This window comes from Neoarius graeffei, chromosome 16 (genome assembly GCF_027579695.1).
Source record: "Neoarius graeffei isolate fNeoGra1 chromosome 16, fNeoGra1.pri, whole genome shotgun sequence".
In the NCBI taxonomy this organism is placed as follows: domain Eukaryota; kingdom Metazoa; phylum Chordata; class Actinopteri; order Siluriformes; family Ariidae; genus Neoarius; species Neoarius graeffei.
Genome location: NC_083584.1, coordinates 64,396,452 through 64,420,860, shown reverse-complemented (window position 1 = coordinate 64,420,860; position 24,409 = coordinate 64,396,452). Strand labels below are relative to the sequence as shown.

At 44.4% G+C, this 24,409-nt stretch overlaps 1 protein-coding gene and 1 long non-coding RNA gene across 4 annotated transcripts in view; one reads left to right on the top strand and one right to left on the bottom strand.

The window, feature by feature from the left end:
* The window catches only part of LOC132900976 (uncharacterized), a 36,431-nt gene extending 16,190 nt beyond the window's left edge, over positions 1–20,241 (top strand). The window contains exons 2-3 of the long non-coding RNA XR_009656822.1: positions 19,408–19,535; positions 19,845–20,241. This is a non-coding gene — a long non-coding RNA (uncharacterized LOC132900976). The remainder of the gene's footprint in view (positions 1–19,407; positions 19,536–19,844) is intronic.
* The window catches only part of sik3 (SIK family kinase 3), a 113,916-nt gene that overhangs the window by 16,264 nt on the left and 73,243 nt on the right, over positions 1–24,409 (bottom strand). For all 3 annotated transcript variants that reach the window (XM_060943384.1, XM_060943385.1, XM_060943386.1), the window contains 6 exons: positions 22,895–23,048; positions 22,629–22,781; positions 20,985–21,058; positions 10,808–10,933; positions 5,294–5,423; positions 4,897–5,016 (listed from right to left, as the gene is read on the bottom strand). In XM_060943384.1, the coding sequence (XP_060799367.1) occupies positions 4,897–5,016; positions 5,294–5,423; positions 10,808–10,933; positions 20,985–21,058; positions 22,629–22,781; positions 22,895–23,048 (757 nt within the window). The remainder of the gene's footprint in view (positions 1–4,896; positions 5,017–5,293; positions 5,424–10,807; positions 10,934–20,984; positions 21,059–22,628; positions 22,782–22,894; positions 23,049–24,409) is intronic.

The following is a 24,409-nucleotide window of genomic DNA, read 5'->3' as shown; positions in this document are numbered from 1 at the left end:
AATGAGGTAAAGCTTTCGATTCAAGGCCATGAAAGTCACCATCTGTGGAATCAATTTTGTGCCAAAATGTTCATACAATACTTTTGAAATATCAAACAAAAACAACAAATCAAAATACAAAAAAAAAAAGTCAATTTTTTTTTTAGACTGGCAAACAAATTATTCGTGTAATCGTGCAAAATATCAGTCTATTACTCTTCAGAAACCTTTTATTTTTGTTCCGCGTCTTTCTCAGTTTTGTTTGACGTAATTTATTTTGGTTGCGATTCCAGCTTTCTCGTTTGCGCTCCCTGACTTTTTGCTTGCAGTTTTGGCACAAACTTCACGTGTGGGCGGGCTGTCCAGGAACGCATTCCCATTGGGTAACTTGTGTTTGACTGACAGCTACGCTCAGCCATTCCCTACTCGGATTCTGGCGGACTGTTTGACGAGTGACCGATCCATTGACGGTAAACAAGGATGGCGTGGACTTCAGTGGCGACTATGATATTGAATTAATTCAAAGTGTAAGTACAGGACAAATGTGTTGTATGTGTTGCAGTAGTGCACATTATGCAGGTGTTTCGTGGCAAGTCAAATGTTAGCCTTAGCTCCACTACCCAATATAATAGCTGTCTTGCTAACGTTAAACACGCCTGCATAATGTGCACTACTGCAACACATACAACACATTTGTCCCGTACTTACACTTTGAATTAATTCAATATCACAGTCGCCACTGAAGTCCACTCCATCCTTGTTTACCGTCAATGGATCGGTCACTCGTCAAACAGTCCGCCAGAATCCGAGTAGGGAATGGCTGAGCGGAGCTGTCAGTCAAACACAAGTTAGCCAATGGGAACACATTCCTGGACAGCCCGCCCACACGTGAAGTTTGTGCCAAAACTGCAAGCAAAAAGTCAGGGAGCGCAAACGAGAAAGCTGGAATCGCAACCAAAATAAATCACGTCAAACAAAACTGAGAAAGACGCGGAACAAAAATAAAAGGTTTCTGAAGAGTAATAGACTGATATTTTGCACGATTACACGAATAATTTGTTTGCCAGTCTAAAAAAAAAAAAAAAAAAAAAAAAAGACTTTTTTTTCGAATTTTGATTTATCGTTTTTGTTTGATATTTCAAAAGTATTGTATGAACATTTTGGCACAAAATTGATTCCATAGCCATTATGGATGCTGCTGAAAGAATGAAAGCTTTTCTGGTCAAGCTGCCGCTGTGGAAGAGGAGGTTGGAGGCAGACAACTACGCAAACTTTCCAATGTTAGAAGAAGTGCTTCAAGCAGGATGGAAATGAAAGCAACAATGCCCCGTCAGCTTCTATGCAGGCAGAGTTCTGCAGACATTTGCATAGTTAGGTTGATGTGGGGCGGCCTTGGGCTGAGGTGCCCTTGAGCAAGGTACTGAACCCCTGACTGCTCCGCGTGTGGCTGCCCACTGCTCTGGGTGTGTGCGCGTGTTCACTGCTTCAGATGGGTTAAATGCAGAGGATGAATCTCACTGTGCTTGAAGTGTGCCTGTGACGAATAAATGTTTCTTCTTCTTCTTAACTCTTTCAAAGGTTACTTTGGCTCGGGTAACCTTAAAGTTGAAACATGGATATGTAATCCTTTCCTAGCCGACACAGACTGGATCAGTGATTAAGACCTTGCCAAAGATGACCTCATTGACCTGAGGACAAAGGAAATGTTACGAAATGACTTCAACTTGAAGAGTCTTGGAGAATTCTGGTGTGCACTGACCCAAGCCTACCCTCATCTGGTAAAGCGAGCTACGAGTGCTCCGATTCCCTTTGCTACCACATACCTTTGTGAATCAGGGTTTTCAGCACTTGTTTCTATCAAAACGAAAAGTCGAAATAGACTGGATGTAGGGCTGTGCGATATATCGAATATACTCGATATATCGCGAAAACTCTATGTGCGATACATAACATTATTATATCGTAACTATCGAGTATTTTATGGTCATCTTCCGACTTGCGTTCATTTCGTGTTTGTTTAAAACCTTTTCCGGTGGTTTTCTCCCTGTCCCTCAGGCAGTAACGTGAGAGGCTGCCTAAGGGTAAAGAAAACAATAACGTCACGCACTCGCCAACCAATCCCGGGCGACATCTCGGTGCTGAAAGGAACTTCCGGGAAGGTTTTCTAGTTTCGGTTGTGTTGCCAGATTGGGCGGTTTTAAGTGCAATTTGGCGGGTTTTGAACATATTTTGAGCTGGAAAACGTTAACAGTATCTGGCAACACTGCCGGCGGGAAGATTTCCTGGTTCCGGTTTACAGCGCTGACTCAGTTCGTGCAGTCGCTGGTGTTGCATAGGCTACCGTGTAAGCTCTGGCAATTTCAGCGACAAATTACTTCCTAAAAGAACTAGTAAGGGGTCAGTCAACTGGCATTTTTTGGATATCGCGAGGAGGACGTGGAACAGCAAATGCCAGTTTGTAAAGTGTGCAAAAAAAAAACAAAAACCTGTCATCACGAAAGGCAGCAGCACTACAAATATGTTCCATCACCTGAAACTCACCCGGTACAGTATGAAGAGTCTCTTAAACTCCGAGCTACTTGCCCACGAGCTAACCCCCCCACGAGCTAAACAAATGACCATCGCGGCCTCGTTCTCCAAAGCCCCCCATATGAGAAAACGAGTCAGAGATGGAGAGCTATAACGGATGCAGTCACTAACTTCATTGCCGAAGACATGATCCCAGTTAGTATAGTGGAAAAACCAGGCTTCCAAAAATTACTAAACACACTCGATCCCAAATATGAGTTGCCTGGTCGCAGACATTTCACAGAGAAGGCAATAGCGGAATTATACACATCTGAGAGGCGGAGCCAGAAAACATTCAGTTCAAAAGTGTGCAAAGAGAGAAATGATGTTTTGCAGATCTCTCTCTTCTCTCCCTCTCTCTCTCTCTATTGTGAATGTTCCAGTGGTTCTCAGTAGTCAGGTTAATAGCTTGGAGATCTATTTTTTTAAATAATTTAATGAAAGAGCACTTTTCTTATTTAGGCTAAATGTCTCTCAGTGTTGAGCTGCACTTTATTGGTTTGAGCTCTGAGCAGCTCTGTATTGTTTTGCCCCTTTGTTGCAATTTTCAAGATTGTTTTTGCAGTTTGTGCCACGTCTTTGTTGAATAAAAATAGTCTTATTTCAACTCAATTGTGATTAATCACCAACATGAAAATGTAAAATGTGTTGTTGAAAACCACCTGTAAAGTTAACCAAGAATGTTATTTAATCTGCAGGGATTGGAGTGAAAACAGTAAAGAGTAAAAGTTAGATTTCATGGGGTCCTTTAGAGCAGTGTTTCTTAACTGGTGGGTCGCGGAGGGGTCCTGGGTGGGTCGCAGAGCTGTGGTGTAAAAAAAAATGCTAATTCATTGATTCACTAAAAAAAGTGCAACTTTTTTCTGCGACAATTTACAACTCTTATTTTGATAGACGATTCCAGCTCCGTGTCATCTGTTGCCATAGACGCAGAATGTTTATGCGACATAACGTGCGTGATAGTCATTTGAGTGGTGAACAACATGTCAAAACGACGGTACGACCCCGAATATTTGAAATATGGATTTAGTTGTGTTGAGGACCAAATGGTACAGAAACCCATCTGTGTGGTATGTGGTGAGACACTTGCACGAGAGCATGAAGCCGTCGTTTTACCTATGTTTATTGATCAGACATACAGCATATAATGACCATGCAGATGCAAACACAGGTATTATAATAATAATAATAATAATAATAATGTTATTACAGGCGGCACGGTGGTGTAGTGGTTAGCGCTGTCGCCTCACAGCAAGAAGGTCCTGGGTTCGAGCCCCGGGGCCGGCGAGGGCCTTTCTGTGCGGAGTTTGCATGTTCTCCCCGTGTCTGCGTGGGTTTCCTCCGGGTGCTCCGGTTTCCCCCACAGTCCAAAGACATGCAGGTTAGGTTAACTGGTGACTCTAAATTGAGCGTAGGTGTGAATGTGAGTGTGAATGGTTGTCTGTGTCTATGTGTCAGCCCTGTGATGACCTGGCGACTTGTCCAGGGTGTACCCCGCCTTTCACCCGTAGTCAGCTGGGATAGGCTCCAGCTTGCTTGCGACCCTGTAGAAGGATAAAGCGGCTAGAGATGATGAGATGAGATGTTATTACATATTATGGTTATATTTTGAGAATTACATTAAATTGACTTGAACGCGAAAAAAAATTGGGTCGCGACCTAATGACCATGGAAAATTGTGGGTCCCAAAACTGTTCCAGTTAAGAACCACTGCTTTAGAGGAGATTTAAATATATCGAGATATATATCGTATATCGTGAAATGGAGAAAATGTATCGGGATATTCATTTTTTCCCCATATCGCACAGCCCTAACTGGATGTCAAAGATGACCTTGCGTGTCACCTTGTCAAAGACCACTCCACAATTTCATATTCTTATTCAAGGCAAACAACAACAACCTTCTCATTGAAATAAAGTAGATAACGAGAGAATAGATGTAGTCGTACTCATACTTTGTGTACGAGTATGTATGAAACAATACAATTTTAATAAATAACGTACATTATACATATTGCATGCAAAGTTGTGCTTATGTGAATATTTCTGGGGAAGGGGGTCCATAGCTTTCATGAGATTCTTAAAGGGGTCCATGACTCAAAAAAGATTAAGAACCACTGGTATAAAGGAAAGAAACCCGAGATCTTATTGGTTGCAGGAGTATTTCTGGTGGAAACTTCCCTCAGTTTGGTTAAAAGTTCTTGTGGAGAAGCAAGGAACTGCACACTGAATGGTCACAGTGGTCTTGGGGAAAGGGTGCCATGTTCTGATTGGTTACCAGCATTACGTCTGGTCCCTTGCTGGCTACAGAACTTACTTCAGAGACAACAGCATGTGTGTGTTCATGTACCTGTATTTGCTGGTGTAGGATCTGTTGTTCTTGCTGGTAGAGGACGTGCTGTTGCTGTGTGTGCTCCAGAAGTTTCTCATCCTGTGGTGCAGCATACATCTTCTGCAGCTGCTCACACTCCTAACACACACACACACATCACGAATAGAGTGTAAGAACTCTAGCAGGTTAAAGCAGTATTTCCTGTTCAGCTACAGTCGGCAGAGGATAAGGGTTGTGGGGGTTAGAACTGGCAGTAGCATACGCCAGCTCAGCTACATCAAACATCATAACACTTGAAGCAAAAAGTAAGTCCAACTACAGTGACTGGCAGGAGCTGCAGCCAATCAGGAGAGACTCGTCATTGTAGAGTTTATTGTTACAGTTGAGGAGTTGCTTAGCTAAAGACTTCTTGTACCTGCTTGAGCTGTTTGATCTCTAGCTGAGCTTTAAAAGCCGGGATCGTCGCCGCTCCATCAGAGAAGCGTCGCACAGGAGAGAAGCGCTCCATTGGTAAGTGCAGTGTGTTACAGTCTTTATAGGATGACCTTTGAGACAGACAGACGGACAGACAGACAGACAGACTCAGTAACGCCATACTATATTGACATTAGTTCAGCAACTAAATTGGCTGGCGCACACCAACAAATGAACAACCTTCAGTTGCTTAACGGTGATTGGTAACAAACAGATTTGTTTTAGGATAACTAGAGACTACACTGAGCAATAATTTACCATGGAATAAACAGGTCTTACCTACTCTCGCCACTTCTTTCGACCAAATCTAAAGTTACCCTTGCAACTCATTGACCATGTGTCTTAAACTGAACTGATCAATAATTTCCTCTGGGTAAAATGCCTAATTAGTTATTCCAGACAAACCCAACTAACTAGTTCCGCTGGACAAATCCAGGGATGAGAATGGGACATTTAAAAAAAACTCTGAAATGTCTGCCAACTTTCCCATATTATTTTTATATATATATATATATATATATATATATATATATATATATATATATATATATATATATATTTTTTTTTTTTTTCAAATTCAATGATGGTTTAAAACGTTTATAAACTTTAAGATAACAAATCCCTACAGTTATACATCGTGAGCGATAATGGAGGTAACCGTAACGATATATTAGATTCCTCCTGACTCTATCTTTGACAATTTCAGTAAAACGTACCTTTGTGCTTGTTTGTTTTGATGTGCCCCTGGATGTTTCTAGCTCCTCTGTTTCCATAATTGATCATATTTGAGCACAGAACCTTTCCCGGCACGGCCACTTTTCGGATATGTTCCGTCAGGCACGTCGTCACAGTTTGTGTCCCTATCTGCACGGTAACGCTATCATCGAGCCATGCCCATCGGAAACAGTTCTTTATCCCGTTCGATTTATCGATTTCCCTGGCACGATCCTCATTTTTGCGGTCCAAAACTTTCGTCATATTGGCGAACTAACTTTGAAAACTAAGCAAAATAACTAGAACTTAAGAAGTGATCAAAACCGTGTACGTATAGCTTGTTTCTCCGCGAACTGTAGAAGTGAGATGAAACTAGCGCCAAAACGTTGCCGGAAATCGTCGTGAGTTGTCGTTAGCATAAATATTGAAGAAAGCAATGACGATTTCCGTTATCACAGCTGCAACTAATTTTGCGATGAGCGATGCCGAAAGATGCTAGCAGGCGGTCGGTTGGTCCTGCCTGCTTGTGCCAACACAAGCCTCGCGCCGACCCCTACCCCCCCCCCCCGAAATTTTCTCAACGGATTTACACGTTTCACAAAAATGACATTTTCAGCGGGAAAAACTCGGAATTCTGCAGATCCGCGGAAAATTCTCATCCCTGCAAATCTGATGAGATATCCTGGACCAACCTAACCAGTTGGTTACCTTAAATCAAACTGATTAATAGTTTACCTCAGACTGAACTGATGAGTTAGTTACCTTGTACTGAACTAAACTGAATGATTAGCAACCTTAGAATACAACTGATCAATCCGTTGCCTTAGGACAGTCTAGGTTACTCTAACTACACTTGGCAAAACGGATCAGTTACTGGAGATCAAAACCAATGAAACTGTTGGACTTGCTGTAGGGCGACTACTCAAAACACTGGCTGATAAATTACCCCCGACAAAGCCCACTGATTAGGTGCCCTATACAAATCTAAATCCTTAGTTGTCATGACCAAAGCTGAGTAAATTTGTTATTCTAGACCAAACTGATCATGTTGTTCTTAACCTACTAACTACACTAGACCAGGTGTTTCCAATAAAATCTGCAACGGGCTAAGAGGGCACTGGAATTCTGGAATTAAACAAGAGATCCAACCAGCTTCTGATAGGGTGGAATAAAATCCTGCTGGCACACTGCTGCTTTCTGAATATAAAATTGGTCACCCCGATCTAAACTGCTGTCCAGCTAAGTGCATGAGACCAAATCCAATGACCTACCTTACATCAAATCTAATGATCTAAATTAGTTACATGAAACCAAGTCAAATATTTATTAACCTATTCAATGGCAATCAGCTGCTTAACTTCAAGGAAGCACCTTATTTATTCTGGACCGGGGTTCATCAAATCAAAGTGCGAGTGTTGGGTCCTACAAATATCCACTCCCAGTTTCTCAGGAGTCAGTAATGACGAAGTGGGCGAGCGGTACGTGTCTGATTATTCCATGCTAAACTGATCAAATATTTGCCTAATCCAAATTAACTGATTACTTACTGCAGGCTCAAATGACTAATTAGTTATCCTAAAATTTTAGTCAGTCAACACAAGACTGTATAAGGTCACACAAGACCACATCATTACACATTTCATTTCTAGAGGTATTATAAATTGTTTCAGGAGTATGAGATGTGCTGTGAGTAATGCTAAATTAACTAGATTTATAAATTACCCTAAGTAAATTGTTTTGAAGTCCAGCCATTAATGGGAAAACATCTATTAATAATCCACACTAATATTTCAAATGCAGAAGCATTTCTGTTTTGCCTTGCCTGATTATCCTAAGCAGTTAGATTAGTTACCCGAAACTGGGTGATTAGTTACTCCAAACAGCTCGATTAGTTACATAGACAACTTGATTAGTTACCCTGAACTCCTCAATAAGTTACCATTAACTGGAGGATTGATTACCCGAAACTAAACTGCTCAGCGAGTTACTGTTGACTGCCTGATTTGTTATTCTGACCTGGTCAATACAATCTTATTTCCAAAGGACTGGAGTAGCTGCAGCCTTTCATTCCAACCAAGCAGGAGCCAAACCTGATTTCACCTGTTTAATCAGTTCACGTTAGTCTCCTGACTGAGCCTACAATTTGGCTGTAATGAAAGCCTGCAGACACCCCAGCCCTTTGTGGATAAGATTCAAGACCCCTGCCCCCAACTGGTCGATCAGGTACCCTATTACCCTTTGATCAAGCACCCAATACTCTTTGATCAGTTACCTCCCCACACACAAAGGCTTGCTCAATTACCCCAGATCATTTACCTCAGACTGCTCGATCAGTTACTCTACACCCTTCCATCAGTCACCCCAGATCAGTTACCTCAGACTGCTCAATCAGTTACACGACACCCTTTGTTCAGTTACCGCAGACTGCTCAATCAGTTACACCACACCCTTCGATCAGTCACCCCAGACTGCTCAGTTAGCCAAGATCATTTACCCCAGACTGCTCAAATCAGTTACCCTATACCCTTCAATCAGTTACCCCAGACTGCTTGATAAGTTACCCCAGATCGCCTACCACAGACTGCTCACATCAGTTACCCTATACCCTTTGATCAGTTACCCCAGACTGCTCAATCAGTTATCCGACACCCTTCGATCAGTTACCCCAGACTGCTCGAGCAGTTACCCTGTACCCTTCGATCAGTCACCCAAGACTGCTCAATTAGCCAAGATCATATACCCCAGACTGCTCAAATCAATCAGTTACCCTATACTCTTCGATCAGTTACCCCAGACTGCTCGAACAGTCACCCCAGATCACTTACCCCAAACTGCTCAGTTACTCCAGATCATTTACCCCAGACTGCTCCATCAGTTACCCTACGATCATTTACCCCACAATGCTCGATCAGTTACCCTACACCCTTCGATCAGTTACCCGAGACTGCTTGATCAGTTACTCGACATCCTTCGATAAGTCACCCCAGATCATTTACCCCAAACTACTTGATCAGTTTCGCGACACCCTACAATTATTTACCCCAGACTGATCAATCAGTTCCCCCAGACTGCTCAATCAATTACCCTACACCCTTCGATCTGTCACCCCAGATCATTTACTCCAGACTCCCTGATCAGTCACCCCAGATTGCTTAATCAGTTACCCCGGAATACTCAGTTATTCAACATCCTTCGACCAGTCACCCCAGATCAGTTACCCCAGACTGCTCAATCAGTTACCCTACAACATTCGACCAGTCACCCCAGATCATTTACCCCAGACTGCTCGATCAGTTACCCTACACCCTTCGATCAGTTACCCCAGACTGCTCGAGCAATTACCCTGTACCGTTCAATCATTTACCTCAGACTGCTCAATCTGTTACCCTACACCCTTCGATCAGTTACCCCAGACTGCTCAATCAATCAGTTAGCCTATACCCTTCGATCAGTTACCCCAGATTGCTCAATCAGTTACTCGACATCCTTCGATCAGTCACCGCAGATCATTTGCCCCAGACTGCTCGATCAGTTACCCCAGACCCTTCAATCAGTTACCCCAGACTCCTCAGTTACCCTACACCCTCTGATCAGTTCCCCCAGACTGCTCAATCAGTTACCCAACACCCTTCAATCTGTGACCCCAAACTGCTCGATCAGTTACCCTACACTGCAAAAAATGATATCTTAGCAAGTGAAAATATATTGAATAGTTGAAACGATCTAGCATTTTCTATTAGAAGAATACAAAACACCAATTCTGAGATTATTAAACCTAGTTCTAGATTGCAACTAACTTATTCTAAGATGTCTTAAGTAAAAATATCTGTCCATGCAGCAAGACAATCTCACTAATATTAAGTAATTTTCTCCTCAAATTCAGTTTTCAATGTTTGCAGTGTACACCCTTCGATCATTTACCCCAGACTGCTCAATCAGTTACCCTACAACCTTCAGTCAGTCACCCCAGATCAGTTACCCTACAAGCTTCGATCAGTCACCCCAGATCATTTACCCCTGACTGCTTGATCAGTTACCCCACACCCTTCGATCGGTTACCCGAGACTGGTCAAATCAATCAGTTACCCTAGAGAGCTCAATTAATTACCTTCAAGTGCTCAAGTAGTTACCCAAGGCTGCTCAATTAACCAAAGTTGAGTAGTTACCTGTAAGTGCTTGACTTCTTACCCTCACCTGCTTGTTTTATTGACCCAAGCTAATCGCACTCATGTGTTGTCCTAAATTACTCAATTTGTTACCCTAGAATAAGAGATCAGTGTTTCAGGCTTGTTAATTAAGTGATTAGCCAAGACAGATTTGTTCTAATACACTATCCAGCAATAGCAGATCAGTCTTCAAGGTATATACTGTACCACTCACACAGTGATGAGTCATAATGAGGTCATGGAGTCATAACAATAAAATGTCATGCATGTCATGCAGTACTTGGATCGTCCATGTCCAGTCTGAGCCACACACACACACACACGTCACAAAGCTCTGTTCTGTCAGTGTGTGTGAGAGACTGCAGCTGGAGTTCACACCAGCGGTCAGGCAAAGGTCAAACCAAAACACATGCATCTCACTCACACACTCAGTCCAAAGCCCTAACACACTCCTACTGTGAGTCTGTGTCGCTTCAATGCTGCAGTGTGTGTGTGTGTGTGTGTGTGTGTGTGTGTGTGTGTGTGTGTGTGTGTGGGGGGGGGGGGGGGGGGGGGAAGAGTGCATGTTCTCTCACCGCGAGTGCTCGGGGGTCCAGCCCCTTGTGCGTGCTCTCTGAGTGTCGATTGAGAGCTCAGTGGAGGTGTAGCTTGAGCTCGCTGCGTTGTGCGTTGTGTGTCGCTTGGAGCTGTTCGCCAAGTACCTGTGCCGTGGGAGTGAAGGGGAGGGGGCGGGGCAAAGACAGGAAGCAGCACGAATCAGCTCTCTGATCGGCCGCCTCTTTGACGGGTCCGATTGGAAGACAAGGTGTGTCCTTTGCATTTTGTTTTGGATGCTTACTATTATTATTATTATGCAAAGCTTAGTCAGAAGCGAAGCTGGTTCTTTGGTTTGTTTGGTTTTAGCAACAGAGATTTTAAGAGAATTTTGAATTTAGATTTTATGACAAGCCAGAACTCAATGGAATTAGGGGAAAGAAAGAAGAGAGAAAGAAGGAAGAGGGATAGCAAAGGGAATGGCACCCCCATGGCAGAAAGCAGTGCTGCAGCCTTTAGTACGCACCCTGCACCCAACGACACCCAGCACAGCGAGCAGCTCCCACACACAAACACACACACAAGCAACAGTGAAGCGCTGTAAGCCACAAGGGCACACACACACATACAGCTCCTAAACACTGACACGCCAACACAAAGTTCTACACACGGCTGGTGTCTGTCCACACTTCACCACGCTCACTTTGTATATGAAAATTTGAGTGCAGCCATGTGCCGGTATCACATTTTCATATCCCAAAATCAAGCAAACACTATTACTTTATGCAACTCCAAATCAGAAAACGTCAGGACGGTATGTTGAAATTGCAATTAAAACTGAAAACAATAATTTGTAAATAATCTTTGACCTGTATTGCGCTCAAAACGATAAAATACCACATTATTTGATGTTTTCTCTCATCGTTTTGGGTTTCCCCCCCAAAAAATAAACACTTTTCAATTTTGATTCTTCCAACATGTCAAAAACAAGTTGGCACAGTAAAGCATTTACCACTTTTTAATGTTGCCATTCCTTCTCATCACTTAAAGCCTCGGTCACAACCAGCTGTACGTGCTCCTACGGCCGGTCTACGTGCAAAAAAATGCAAGAAACGCACGGCGGGCGCGCGTGTGACGTGCTGATTTGAGACGGAGACTGGCCGCAGAGGTTCTGTGTCATGTCAAACAAACTCTATGGGCGCTTACGTTTTTTTTCAGGTTGCAAGACAAACTTACGGCCAACGTGCGTCTTTCTCCATGAACAACAAAAACGCAGTGATTTGGGAAACGCCAAAAATCGCACGGCCAAAAAATCGTACGTCCGGTCGTGACCTAGGCTTAAAAGATGTTTAGGGACTGAAGACACCAAGTGATGAAGCGTTTCAGGTGTTATTTTGTCCTGTTCTTCCTACAAAAACAAGTGTGTGACAGCACAGGTTCGTCAGTGTTCCATTTTTCCATTTCAAAATTCACCACACAGTCTCTATCGGGGCAGGATTCCCGCTGGGGCTAGTCACACTCGTCATGGACAAACAATCCAGTGACAAAGAGAAAATTACCAGCAGTCATCACGGTGACGAATGTATTCATCGTCTCTATCATAAGTCACCTTTTACAGAAATCCCTCCACAAATCCCCCCGTTTGCAGAAATCCAACTCCAGTGAAGAGACGGCGGGAAGCCAGTGTGTAAACAATGAGCCTGTGCTCGTGACCAATAAAAATCGACGACACACAATGACCAAATGAGCGCCAAACTTTTGACCGATCACAGTGCGTCTTAATTGGCCTGGTGTGGTGGTGCAATTATCTCTGCGTGAACCAAACAACGGTGGAGTCTCAACTGGCGAGGTTTTCTGGGTGGTCTTCTTCAAGCACTGAAGATGATTTAAGAGCTGAAACAGCCATGGGGGAGGCACACTCAGAGCGCCCACCGTCCCCAAGCACACTGGACGGTGGGGTGGATGGATGGAACTAAAACCCCCACCAAAGTGAAAGTGCTGTCAGCCGGCAAGAGACTGAAGGGCTCCATGTTTCAGGCGGCATGGTATGGAGTTCCCATGGCAAACGTTGTGGTGGTGTTAGGCCCCATCATTCGGGCTATAGCCCCTGAGTATTTTCACCCTCAAAAAAAAAAAAGACTAATAGAGAACAACTGACTTGATGTCATCTGGGATTTTGAATGTTGTAACATAATAATGTAGCTTAGAATTGGCGTTTTTGTGGTCTTAAGGGAAAGACGTGTGAGAAATGAGATTATGAAACCGATGATAAATTTTGTTCGTGATTATCTAAGTCAATTGACACATGCCTCAGTTTCCTGAGACACGATGGGCGTTGATAATAATATTAACTGAACTCCATAAATTTAAAAACAGCAGTGCAAAAATCACTAATAAAGAGGTCATAACCTTTGAATGTGTGTGGGTGATGATATTACCTTGTAAAAGTTAGATACAACTAACTTCCCCAACCTATCCACGCCAATCTCCCTTAAACAAGATCAACTGTGAGCAACTTTCTGCGTTAATGCTCCATCACTGAAGGGGCACTGACCCAACCCCATACCATGACACACTCTAGCTTTTGGACTTGTTGCTGGGAACAGGTCTGGATGGTCCTTTTAGTCTTTGGTCTGGAGCACACGGCGTCCATTTCTTACAAAAAAAAAAGACCTGGATACTGATTCATCTGACCACAATACACATTTCCATTGTGTGACGGTCCATCCCAGATGCCTCCGAGCCCAGAGAAGTCAACGGCGCTTCTGGACACAGTTAACGCAAGGCTTCCTTTTTGCACAGTAAAGTTTTAACAGGCATTTGTGGATGTAGCTCTATATCATAGAGCTCGACAAAGGTTTGCCAAAGTAATCCCAAGCCCATTTGGTTCTATCAGCTATAGATGAATGACGGTTTTTGATGCAGTGCCGTCTGAGGGATCAGAGGTCACGGGTGTTCAGATTAGGCTTATGCCCTTGACATGGGGTGACCTTAGGCTGAGATGCCCTTGAGCAAGGCACCTCACCCCCAGCTGCTCCCTGGGCGCTGTAACACGGCTTCCCACTGCTCTGGGTACATGTGCGCGCATTCACTGCTTCAGATGGGTTAAATGCAGAGAAGAATTTCACAAGTGTGCGTATGATGAATAAAGTAGTTGTTGTTCTTCACGTGCTGAATTTCCTTGAATCGTTATGCACCATAGAGGGTGAACTATCCAAACCCCTTCCTGTCTTTCTTTGCGGGACATTGTTTTTAAACATTTAAATAGTTTTCTCATGCACTTGTTGACTAACTGGAGATCCTCGGCCCATCTTTAGTCCTCAAAGACGAGGCCTTTCAGGCCTAGACATTAAGCATTTACCACTGGTGGCCCATTGGGCCAGTGGAATTGAAAAGTTACTGGCCCAAATGGAAAATGTGGCGGCCCGAATGCGCACGGTACCCGAACCAAACAGCGCAGGCGCTTGCACAAAGAGGGGGGTCCGGGGGCCTTGCCCTGGAAAATTTTGATTTTTCAATTCATATTCGTGCATTCTGGTGCATTTTAAGGTGAAATTAATGAAAATAAGATTATTCATATTTTGCTAACATTATTATATCTTTGTTTGTTCACATTGTTTGCATTTCTTGTTCTATCAATTTCTTAGTTACATTTAAAAATTTCCTTTGCTCTTGTTCTCTGTTCGTTTAACACGTGCTGTTGATTACTGTTTTACATTAACAATTGTTTGTATAAGTTTTAGAATAAGCTAAGTTTTGCCTCACCATGCAGCTAACTTGTTTATAGAATAAGCTTTGCCTGTAACCCACCCTGTGTGATGTCGACATATTTTCCTTTTTTGTCATGGTTTCAACTTTGGCTCATATATTCTCAACATTGTAGATATGGAATTCTCACCACTGTAGATATTCTAATAGAAATTGAGGTACAATGAACTTTTTAAATACACCTTTATATAATAGCCACAAGACACACACAGGCCAGTCCCAAGTCTGGATGAAAGGTGAGGGTGGCATACTAACCCTCATCATGCTGGATTTAAATGGGCGTTTTTATTGCCCATATGAAGAAGTTTTATTTCATAATTAATAAAATATCATGAGAATCACTGACAAACCATATATTTCCTGAAAGGGTGGACTTTGGGGAATAATCTAGTGAGATTTTTGCAAAGCCTTACCTGCTTGGGGGTGATTTATAACCCTAATTACCTGTTAATTAGCTAATTAACAGGTATGCTCAGGTGAGCCAAAAAGGGGTGAAATGTTTTTTTTTTTTAATAAGACAAGATATAAACACCAAATTTTCAGGATATGTCCTTGGGGGAACTAGTAGTACATTTTTGCAAATTCAGCTCATTTGCATAAACCGTTGCCATGGCAACAGCAGATACCCTAGCGACTGGGGGTATACTGGGTTTAGCATGGTCTGGTTGTACCAGAGAGGGTCAGAATAGTTATTATTTTTGTTGTAATGAACTAATGTAGACCTAGTTTGGCTATTTTGATAGATTTCATCATCTTTGGATATTTGAATAATAGAATATATGGGATCAGATCTAATTTACCACATTATTTTATCTCGTCTCGTCTCGTCTTCTTCCGCTTTATCCGGGACCGGGTCGCGGAGGCAGCAGTCTAAGCAGGGAAGCCCAAACTTCCCTTTCCCCAGACACCTCGGCCAGCTCCTCGGGAAGAACACCGAGGCGTTCCCAGGCCAGCCGAGAGACATAGTCCCTCCAGCGTGTCCTGGGTCTTCCCCGGGGCCTCCTCCCGGGGGGACATGCCTGGAACACCTCCCCAGGGAGGCGTCCAGGAGGCATCCGAAAAAGATGCCCGAGCCACCTCAGCTGATTCCTCTCGATGTGGAGCAGCAGCGGCTCTACTCCGAGCTCCTCCCGAGTGACTGTGCTTCTCACCCTATCTCTAAGGGAGCGCCCAGCCACCCTGCGAAGGAAACTCATTTCGGCCGCTTGTATCCGCGATCTTGTCCTTTCGGTCATTACCCAAAGCTCATGACCATAGGTGAGAGTCGGAACGTAGATCGACCGGTAAATTGAGAGCTTCGCCTTTTGGCTCAGCTCCTTCTTCACCACAACGGACCGGTAAAGCGACCGCATCACTGCGGAGGCTGCACCGATCCGCCTGTCGATCTCACGCTCCATCCTTCCCTCACTCGTGAACAAGATCCCGAGATACTTAAACTCCTCCACTTGAGGCAGAACTTCTCCACCAACCTGGAGAGGGCAAGCCACCCTTTTCCGGTCGAGAACCATGGCCTCGGACTTGGAGGTGCTGATTCTCATCCCAGCCGCTTCACACTCGACTGCAAACCGCCCCAGTGCATGCTGAAGGTCCTGGTTTGAAGAAGCCAACAGGACAACATCATCCGCAAAAAGCAGAGATGAAATCCTGTGGTTCCCAAACAGGATTCCTTCTGGCCCCTGGCTGCGCCTAGAAATTCTGTCCATAAAAATTATGAACAGAACCGGTGACAAAGGGCAGCCCTGCCGGAGTCCAACATGCACTGGGAACAGGTCTGACTTACTGCCGGCAATGCGAACCAGACTCCTGCTCCATTCGTACAGGGACCGGACAGCCCTTAGCAAAGAGCCCCGAACCCCATACTCCCGAAGCACCCCCCACAGAATACTACGGGGGACACGGTCGAATGCCTTCTCCAGATCCACAAAGCACATGTGGACTGGTTGGGCAAACTCCCATGAACCCTCGAGCACCCTATGAAGGGTATAGAGCTGGTCCAGTGTTCCGCGACCAGGACGAAAACCGCATTGTTCCTCCTGGATCCGAGGTTCGACTATTGGTCGAATTCTCCTCTCCAGTACCCTGGAGTAAACCTTCCCTGGGAGGCTGAGAAGTGTGATTCCCCTATAATTGGGGCACACTCTCCGGTCCCCTTTCTTAAAAAGAGGGACCACCACCCCAGTCTGCCACTCCAGAGGCACTGTCCCTGACCGCCACGCGATGTTGCAGAGGCGTGTCAACCAAGACAGCCCCACAACATCCAGAGACTTGAGATACTCAGGGCGGATCTCATCCACCCCCGGTGCCTTGCCACCGAGGAGCTTGCAAACCACCTCAGTGACTTCGGCTTGGGTAATGGACGAGTCCACCTCTGAGTCATCAGCCTCAGTCTCCTCAGTGGAAGACATGACGGTGGGATTGAGGAGATCCTCAAAGTATTCCTTCCACCGCCCGACAATGTCCCCAGTCGAGGTCAACAGCTCCCCACCCGCACTGTAAACAGTGTTGGCAGAGTACTGCTTCCCCCTCCTGAGGCGCCGGACGGTTTGCCAGAATTTCTTCGAGGCCGACCGATAGTCCTTCTCCATGGCCTCCCCGAACTCCTCCCAGTTCCGAGTTTTTGCTTCCGCAACTGCCCGAGCTGCAGCACGCCTGGCCTGCCGATACCCGTCAGCTGCCTCGGGAGTCCTGGAGGTTAACATGGCCCGATAGGACTCCTTCTTCAGCTTGATGGCATCCCTTACTTCTGGTGTCCACCACCGGGTTCGGGGATTGCCGCCACGACAGGCACCGGAGACCTTGCGGCCACAGCTCCGAACAGCTGCATCCACAATGGAGGTAGAGAACATGGTCCACTCAGACTCAATGTCCCCCGCCTCCCTCGGAAGCTGGGAAAAGCTCTCCCGGAGGTGGGAGTTAAAGACCTCCCCGACAGAGTGCTCGGCCAGACGTTCCCAGCAGACCCTCACCATACGTTTGGGCCTGCCAGGTCTGTCCAGCTTCCTCCTCCGCCAGCGGATCCAACTCACCACCAGGTGGTGATCAGTTGACAGCTCAGCCCCTCTCTTCACCCGAGTGTCCAAGACATAGGGCCGGAGATCAGATGAAACGACTACAAAGTCTATCATTGACCTCCGACCTAAGGTGTCCTGGTGCCACGTGCACTTATGGACACCCCTATGCTCGAACATGGTGTTCGTTATGGACAAACCGTGACTAGCACAGAAGTCCAATAACAAAACACCACTCGGGTTCAGATCGGGGAGGCCGTTCCTCCCAACCACGCCCCTCCAGGTGTCACTGTCATCTCCCACGTGAGCATTGAAGTCCCCCAGTAACACAATGGAGTCCCCAGTCTGAGCACTCCTCAGTACCTCTCCCAGGGACTCCAAGAAGGCCGGATACTCTATACTGCTATTTGGGCCATAGGCACAAACAACAGCAAGAGCCCTCTCCCCAATCCGAAGGCGCAGCGAGGCGACCCTCTCGTTCACTGGGGTAAACTCCAACACATGGCGGCTGAGCTGGGGAGCTATAAGCAAGCCCACACCAGCCCGCCGCCGCTCACCACGGGCGACTCCAGAGAAGTGGAGAGTCCAGCCCCTCTCGAGGAGCTGGGTTCCAGAGCCCAAGCTGTGCGTGGAGGTGAGCCCGACTATCTCTAGCCGGTACCTCTCAACCTCCCGCACAAGCTCAGGCTCTTTCCCCCCCAGCGAAGTGACATTCCATGTCCCAACAGCCAGCCGCTGTGTCCGGGGATCAGGTCGTCGAGGCCCCTGCCTTCGACTGCCACCCAATCCACATTGCACCAGTCCCCTACTGCTACCTCTGTGGGTGGTGAACCCACAGGAGGTCGGGCCCACGTCACCTCTTCGGGCTGAGCCCGGCCGGGCCCCATGGGCAAAGGCCCGGCCACCAAGCGCTCGCATACGAGCCCCAACCCCGGGCCTGGCTCCAGGGTGGGGCCCCGGCTGCGTCATCCCGGGCGACGTCACGGTCCTCGGATTTCTCTCCATAGGGGTTTTGGTGAACACATTATTTTATCTGTTCTTCTATTTCAGTCATAGCAGCCAACATTTATACTTCAATCACTAAAAGTTGATACACGTGTAGCCATATTTCTTGGCAGTATATCCTGAAATTTTGATATTAATATACAAAGTCTGAACAATTTTACACCATCTGAAGCTAAAGCGCGTGTATTGAAATGCTGTTTTACGATTTGGCGAGTTGTAAACCGAGCGTGACGTCGCGCGCTCTGATTGGCTGCCGAGTTCAAACTGAAGCCGAACATCTCCGAAGATGAGACACTCCTGCCGCGGGGCGGGGGATGACAAAAACAAAGATGGTGGACCTCATATTGAAAAGGTGCATTTTACGAACAATTTCTTCACAATTCTGGGAAAAATATGAGTAATAAAATTTGTTAATTTGTATCGAAAACGTACTGGCCCGCCCGGGCCACTGTTTGGCCAAATTTAGTGGCCCGAAAGACGTAAAAAACACCGCCGGGCCATCGGGCAAGTGCTAATGTCAAGCCCTGCCTTTCCTGGAGACTGATTTTGTACCAAACCATGAGTACAATCACCGGTTTCAAAATCACATCATTATTTAATTGTTTCACCTCGTAACTAGCCCTATACTTCTCCTGTCCCGCCCCAATGCAGGAATGGCTGCATGTTAACAAATGAAATGAATCTGATGAACAAAACATGAAATATCTTGGGTTCATTCTGTATGCAATGAAATACAAGTCAAAGGAAATTGAGAAATTACTGATTTCTTTTTTTTAATTTGCATTTTCCATACCATCCCAACTTGTTTCTGATACGGGGTATATTCATATTCTCTCCTCCATCTTTCTTTTGGTATGCAGAATTCCATGGAGGAGAGGAAAAGAATGCAGGGATATTAGTAGAGAAATTGATGTGCAACAGGATTAGGCATGGTAAATATCACGGTACAACTAATCATCAGCACACGGCTGTTTCATGTGCAAATCAGGTATGGAATCGTGTGTGTGTGTGTGTGTGTGTGTGAGAGAAAACAAAAAAGTGATTTTATATATATATATATATATATATATATATATATATATATATATATATATATATATATATATAAATAAAAGTGCTGTCAAGCGATTAAAATATTTAATCGCGATTAATGTCGCGACTGTCATAGTTAACTCGCAATTAATCGCAATTTAATCGCACATTTTTGTCACATGAAAAACCATTGTAATTCTCTTATCAGCATAAAAAAGTGAATGGGCTTGCTTTGTACCAATGTTTTTTTTTTTTTTAATTGCAGAGCATAAACACGTCTTGTCACAGCCACTGCAAAGTTGGGCTGGAGCCGCTGATGGGAAAACGAAACCTAAGCCGAGCACCGTGGCTCTTCGTCCTGGTTCTTTGGGGAGAGGGCAGAGGACTCTGGCTGTGCGGGGCGTGGCATTACAGTCTAGCTGCTATTGTTTTTCTAAGCAAAGTCTCTGTTCCAAGTTCCTGGCAGTTTCAAAAGCTTATGAAAAACCTACATCATGTCACAGAGCGTTAATCTTGCGATAAAAAAATTATCGCCGTTAAAATTGAGTCAAGTTAACGTGATAATAACGCGACATTTTTGACAGCACTAATATATCAAATTAACATTTTGAAAGTTGTGCAGTGTGGAATAGTGTGTAACTTGTTTCCTGAATGTTGTAAAGCTGCTGAATTAAAAGCAATTCAGGGTGAGTGAAGAAGTTTCTATGCTCGTGCCCTATAGATCCAGATTCTTCCTGCAGAGATTTTGGGACAGGATTCACAGTTTTAGCTATTTTCTTCATTCTAAAAGCAATATTAAATCTAAAAATCATTTTGAAATTAACTAACTACACACACACACACAAAAAAAAAAAGGAAAGAAAGAAAAGGGACAAAACACAATATTTACATAAATTAAATTACAGGAAATCATACAACTAGAACCAAAATGTATTCTGAAAATCAATTTGAAAATTACCCAATTAACCAAAAAAATATTTTTTAAAAAGTCTTATAATTCTAAAAAGACCTAAATTTGAAAATTCATGGCTTGTTTTAACTATTTGATTTGGTTTTTACCAAAACAACTCGAAAATTTACCACCAAGGATAAGCACATAAAAAAAGTTAAATCCCAGATTATAAAGTGTCAAAAAATTAAAGCAAATTAAAAAAAACCCTTTAAAATTTCAACAGAAATAAAAATTCTGAAATGTAAATATCCAACAGCTTAAATGTTCGAATATTTTACAATTCTTACTTTAGTCTATTAAAACAAGTGCAAAATCTAATCTGAATTTAAATGTAATTTTTTTTCCTCGTCTAATTAAATTAATGCATGACTATAGTGAATCGTGTCCCAATGAGCAGATGTGCAGGAAGAGATCTGGAGCAACAGCTTATCGTCTCACTCACTCACGGCTCACCTCTGCACTGCCTCTGGGTCGGGCTCTCCGTCTGAACCCTCCTCATCCACAGGAGCGACGGCTGGAATCGGATGCTAGAGGAAAATTTTAATAAATCGCATTTCTCTGATAAGATACTGACATGCACATGAAATTTGTTGCCTTTTTAAAAAAAAAAAAAAGATTAATTTATTAAATAACTTTTGTAACATGGTGACAAATAATTGCAACGCAAATGCACGTCACTGTTTGTCTGTTTGTTTTATTTATTTCCTCCACACGGGGAAAACTTACCGACTCTCAAAATTCTGACTCTATCACTGACAAATCAAGCCCTTAAACAAACCTTAAAATGCACTTAACACTGAGCAGGTGCACTCTGTTTCTCTCCTCATGAATATTTTCATGATAAATACATGTGGATGAGAACATTTTAAAATTCAATTTGTTTCCAATATTAAAAGAAAATATAGCTGCAAGCAGCAATGTGGGGGCCAAGCAGAATATGACGCCATAGGGCGTGTTGGATTCGTTTTGACCGAAGGATTCCAGCGATACTAAGATTTTGACGATCAGACGTACGGTTCAAAAGTAACAAGCAGAAATGTACTTCCAACTTTGACCTGTTGGTGGCGCTAGAGAGTTTGAGATGGTGAGCTGAAATTTGCTGACAAGAACCTTGAGGCAGCCTAGAATCAGTGTGCCAAATTTCACAACCACTCACCAGACGGTTCTATGGCTTGCCATAGAATTTCATTGATTTTAACATAATTCAAAACGGCGGAAAATCCTCAAGGCAGAATATGACGTCATAGGGTGCGATGGATTCGTCTTGACCCAAGGATTCCAGAGAGAGTGGAATTTTGTTTCTACCCAAAACGCATCATGAGATATGAGCCAAAAGTCATTTTTCCTAGTTATAGCGCCCCTGAACAGCCAATTTGTTCCAAATGTTTTGTGGGCCTTTTTGGAGGGGTGGGGCACAATGCCACCAAGTTTCGTTAAGGTAAGCCAAAGGGTGGCCGAGATATGAGCACACTTCCTGTTTCGCGTCTGCGCAGCCAATTTTGATTGGCTGCCACGGCCAAACGCTTATGAAATTCAAAACACTGAGCATAACTTTTGTGCGGCTTGGTCCAATTATGCTATGTACCAAGTCTGGGAAAAATTGGTCAAAAATTGAGGGAGGAGAAGCATTTTAATTGATTTTCACAAAATTCAAAATGACGGGAAAACTATCCGGGCGGAAAATGACGTCATAGGGTGCGTTGGATTCGTCTTGGCCCAAGGATTCCAGGGATACCAACTTTTTGAAAATCGGACCAACGGTTCAAAAGTTACAAGCAGAAATGTACCTGCGACTTTGACCTGTTGGTGGCGCTAGAGGGTCTGAGGTAGAGGCCTGAAATTTGCTGAGAGGAATGTTGAGACTGTCTAGAATCAGTGTGCAAAATTTCCCAACTTTTTACCAGACGGTTCTATGGGCTGCCATAGACTTGCAGAGGCGGAAGAACGTTGAATAATAAACAGTAGAAACCCTATGGGTGCCTCTGCGCAGCTTTGCTGCTTGGCCCCCAACAATGTGTGTCAGTGTATTCAGATGGGCTGTATATGTGGGGAAACCCAAACAAACACACACACACACACACACACACACACACTCACAGGGCTGGTGACGAGCGGTGACTGGCCGCGCGGCCTCTTGAGCATCTGCTGCGCGTGAAGCTGAATGTTCGCTCCTCCATCCGAGGCCCTGCGACCAAGCGGACCCATCCCATTCAGCAACTGCAGAGTCGGGGGCTGAAGGAGGGACTGCTCCTACACACACACACCAAAAAAAAAAAAAAAAGGAGCCAGTTGAAGAAAACTAACATTCTGTCATCACAAATGGTAAGAAAAAAGGTTGCGTGCACATATCACACGCGCGTTACCTTGTATTCAAGCTGCTGTGTGGGCTGTAGGCTCTGGGTGGGCATGAAGGTAGGCGTGTGTGTGATGGTGGGGGGCAGTGGGGGGAATGGCGCTTGAGGTGGCGCGCGCACAAACCCTGGTGGTAACTTCAGCTCCTCCTGCATCATGTCAGTCCTGGGACGAATAGTAGGACGGGGACACACACACACACGTTTACATCAATACACTCATCACATCACGTGAGGATTTAACAGCTGCTATTCAATGCTATTTATGCAAAATATATTATACCCTCCCAATCCCACCCCCAAAGTCGCCTAGATCCTTCAGTTTGCCCATTTTTCCTGCTTTTTGAACACATCAACTTCTGTTCCTCATCAGTGAAGATATCTATCCCACTCTCCGAGAGGTGCCATTGTACTGAGATAATCAATATTACACACTTCACTCGTCACTGGTTTTTGTGTTATGGCGTATAGAGATCTTGCAGTCACGTGACCGGAAAGTACACAGCCGCCATTTTGTCGGTAAAAAACACCGCTGAATACTGCTAAAATACTGATTAATACTGCTACCTACAGATTAGTGACCCTTATCGATTACCGGACGTAGTTTTCACGACCGTGTCAGTGGATGTTGAACTGCCAGCGGAATACCCAGACGTGTATAATTACCTCATTAACTTTCCCTCGCTGTTCAGTGGTGAAGCACTGCGTGCTTATAAATCTCTGGACAGTTATCTTTACAGAAATTCAGGATTTGTCAGCCCCCCTCAGATGTGGCGTCTTGTAAACAAGAAAATAACAATCCTTATTGGACGGGTAAGTCACTTAAGTATTGAGTACTAGTACTGATACTAGATATAATCAGTAGTATCTAGTATAGCACTGACCAGCCGATTATGGTTGAATATTTTATATTATCAGTTAGATCAAGTATCAGTAGTCTATCACTATTACTGTATATATGGTATACCTGCTTTATGAAATAAAATCATATTTGTCCAGTTTAATTTCTTTTGCTTTTACATTGATTGTCACACCACTAAAGACCCAATCCACCCCCCCGCCCCAAGCCTTTTCTCAGGTTCCCACTTCCCGGAATTTCTTATTAGAGCAAGTCATAAACTTATGTTGCGAATAACCACATGGATATACTGAAATAAATACATGGCGAACCGGAGATGAAATGGTCACTGCACAGGCGCCAGTGATCGTTCTTTCCAGTCGGTTCTCATGCCTTGTTCTTGTTGTTTGCATCGGCCCGGCCGATAGCAGCAATCCACTTTGCTGCTCTGTCAGGGTCCCGTGGCAGCCTATGAAACTTTCTTCCTGATTTCTGACCTCTCCTGTTGTGGCATTTATATGCCATACAACTCTCCGGCATTGTGGCACAGTAATATTTGAAGATTTGGGCGGAAAAAAAAACAAAGTCAGTGTTGGAAAGACGGCGGAAATATGGCGTTTGACCGACAAAATGGCGACTGCTTACAATCTGGAGCGGATGTGACGTCACGTGCAAGATCTCTATATATA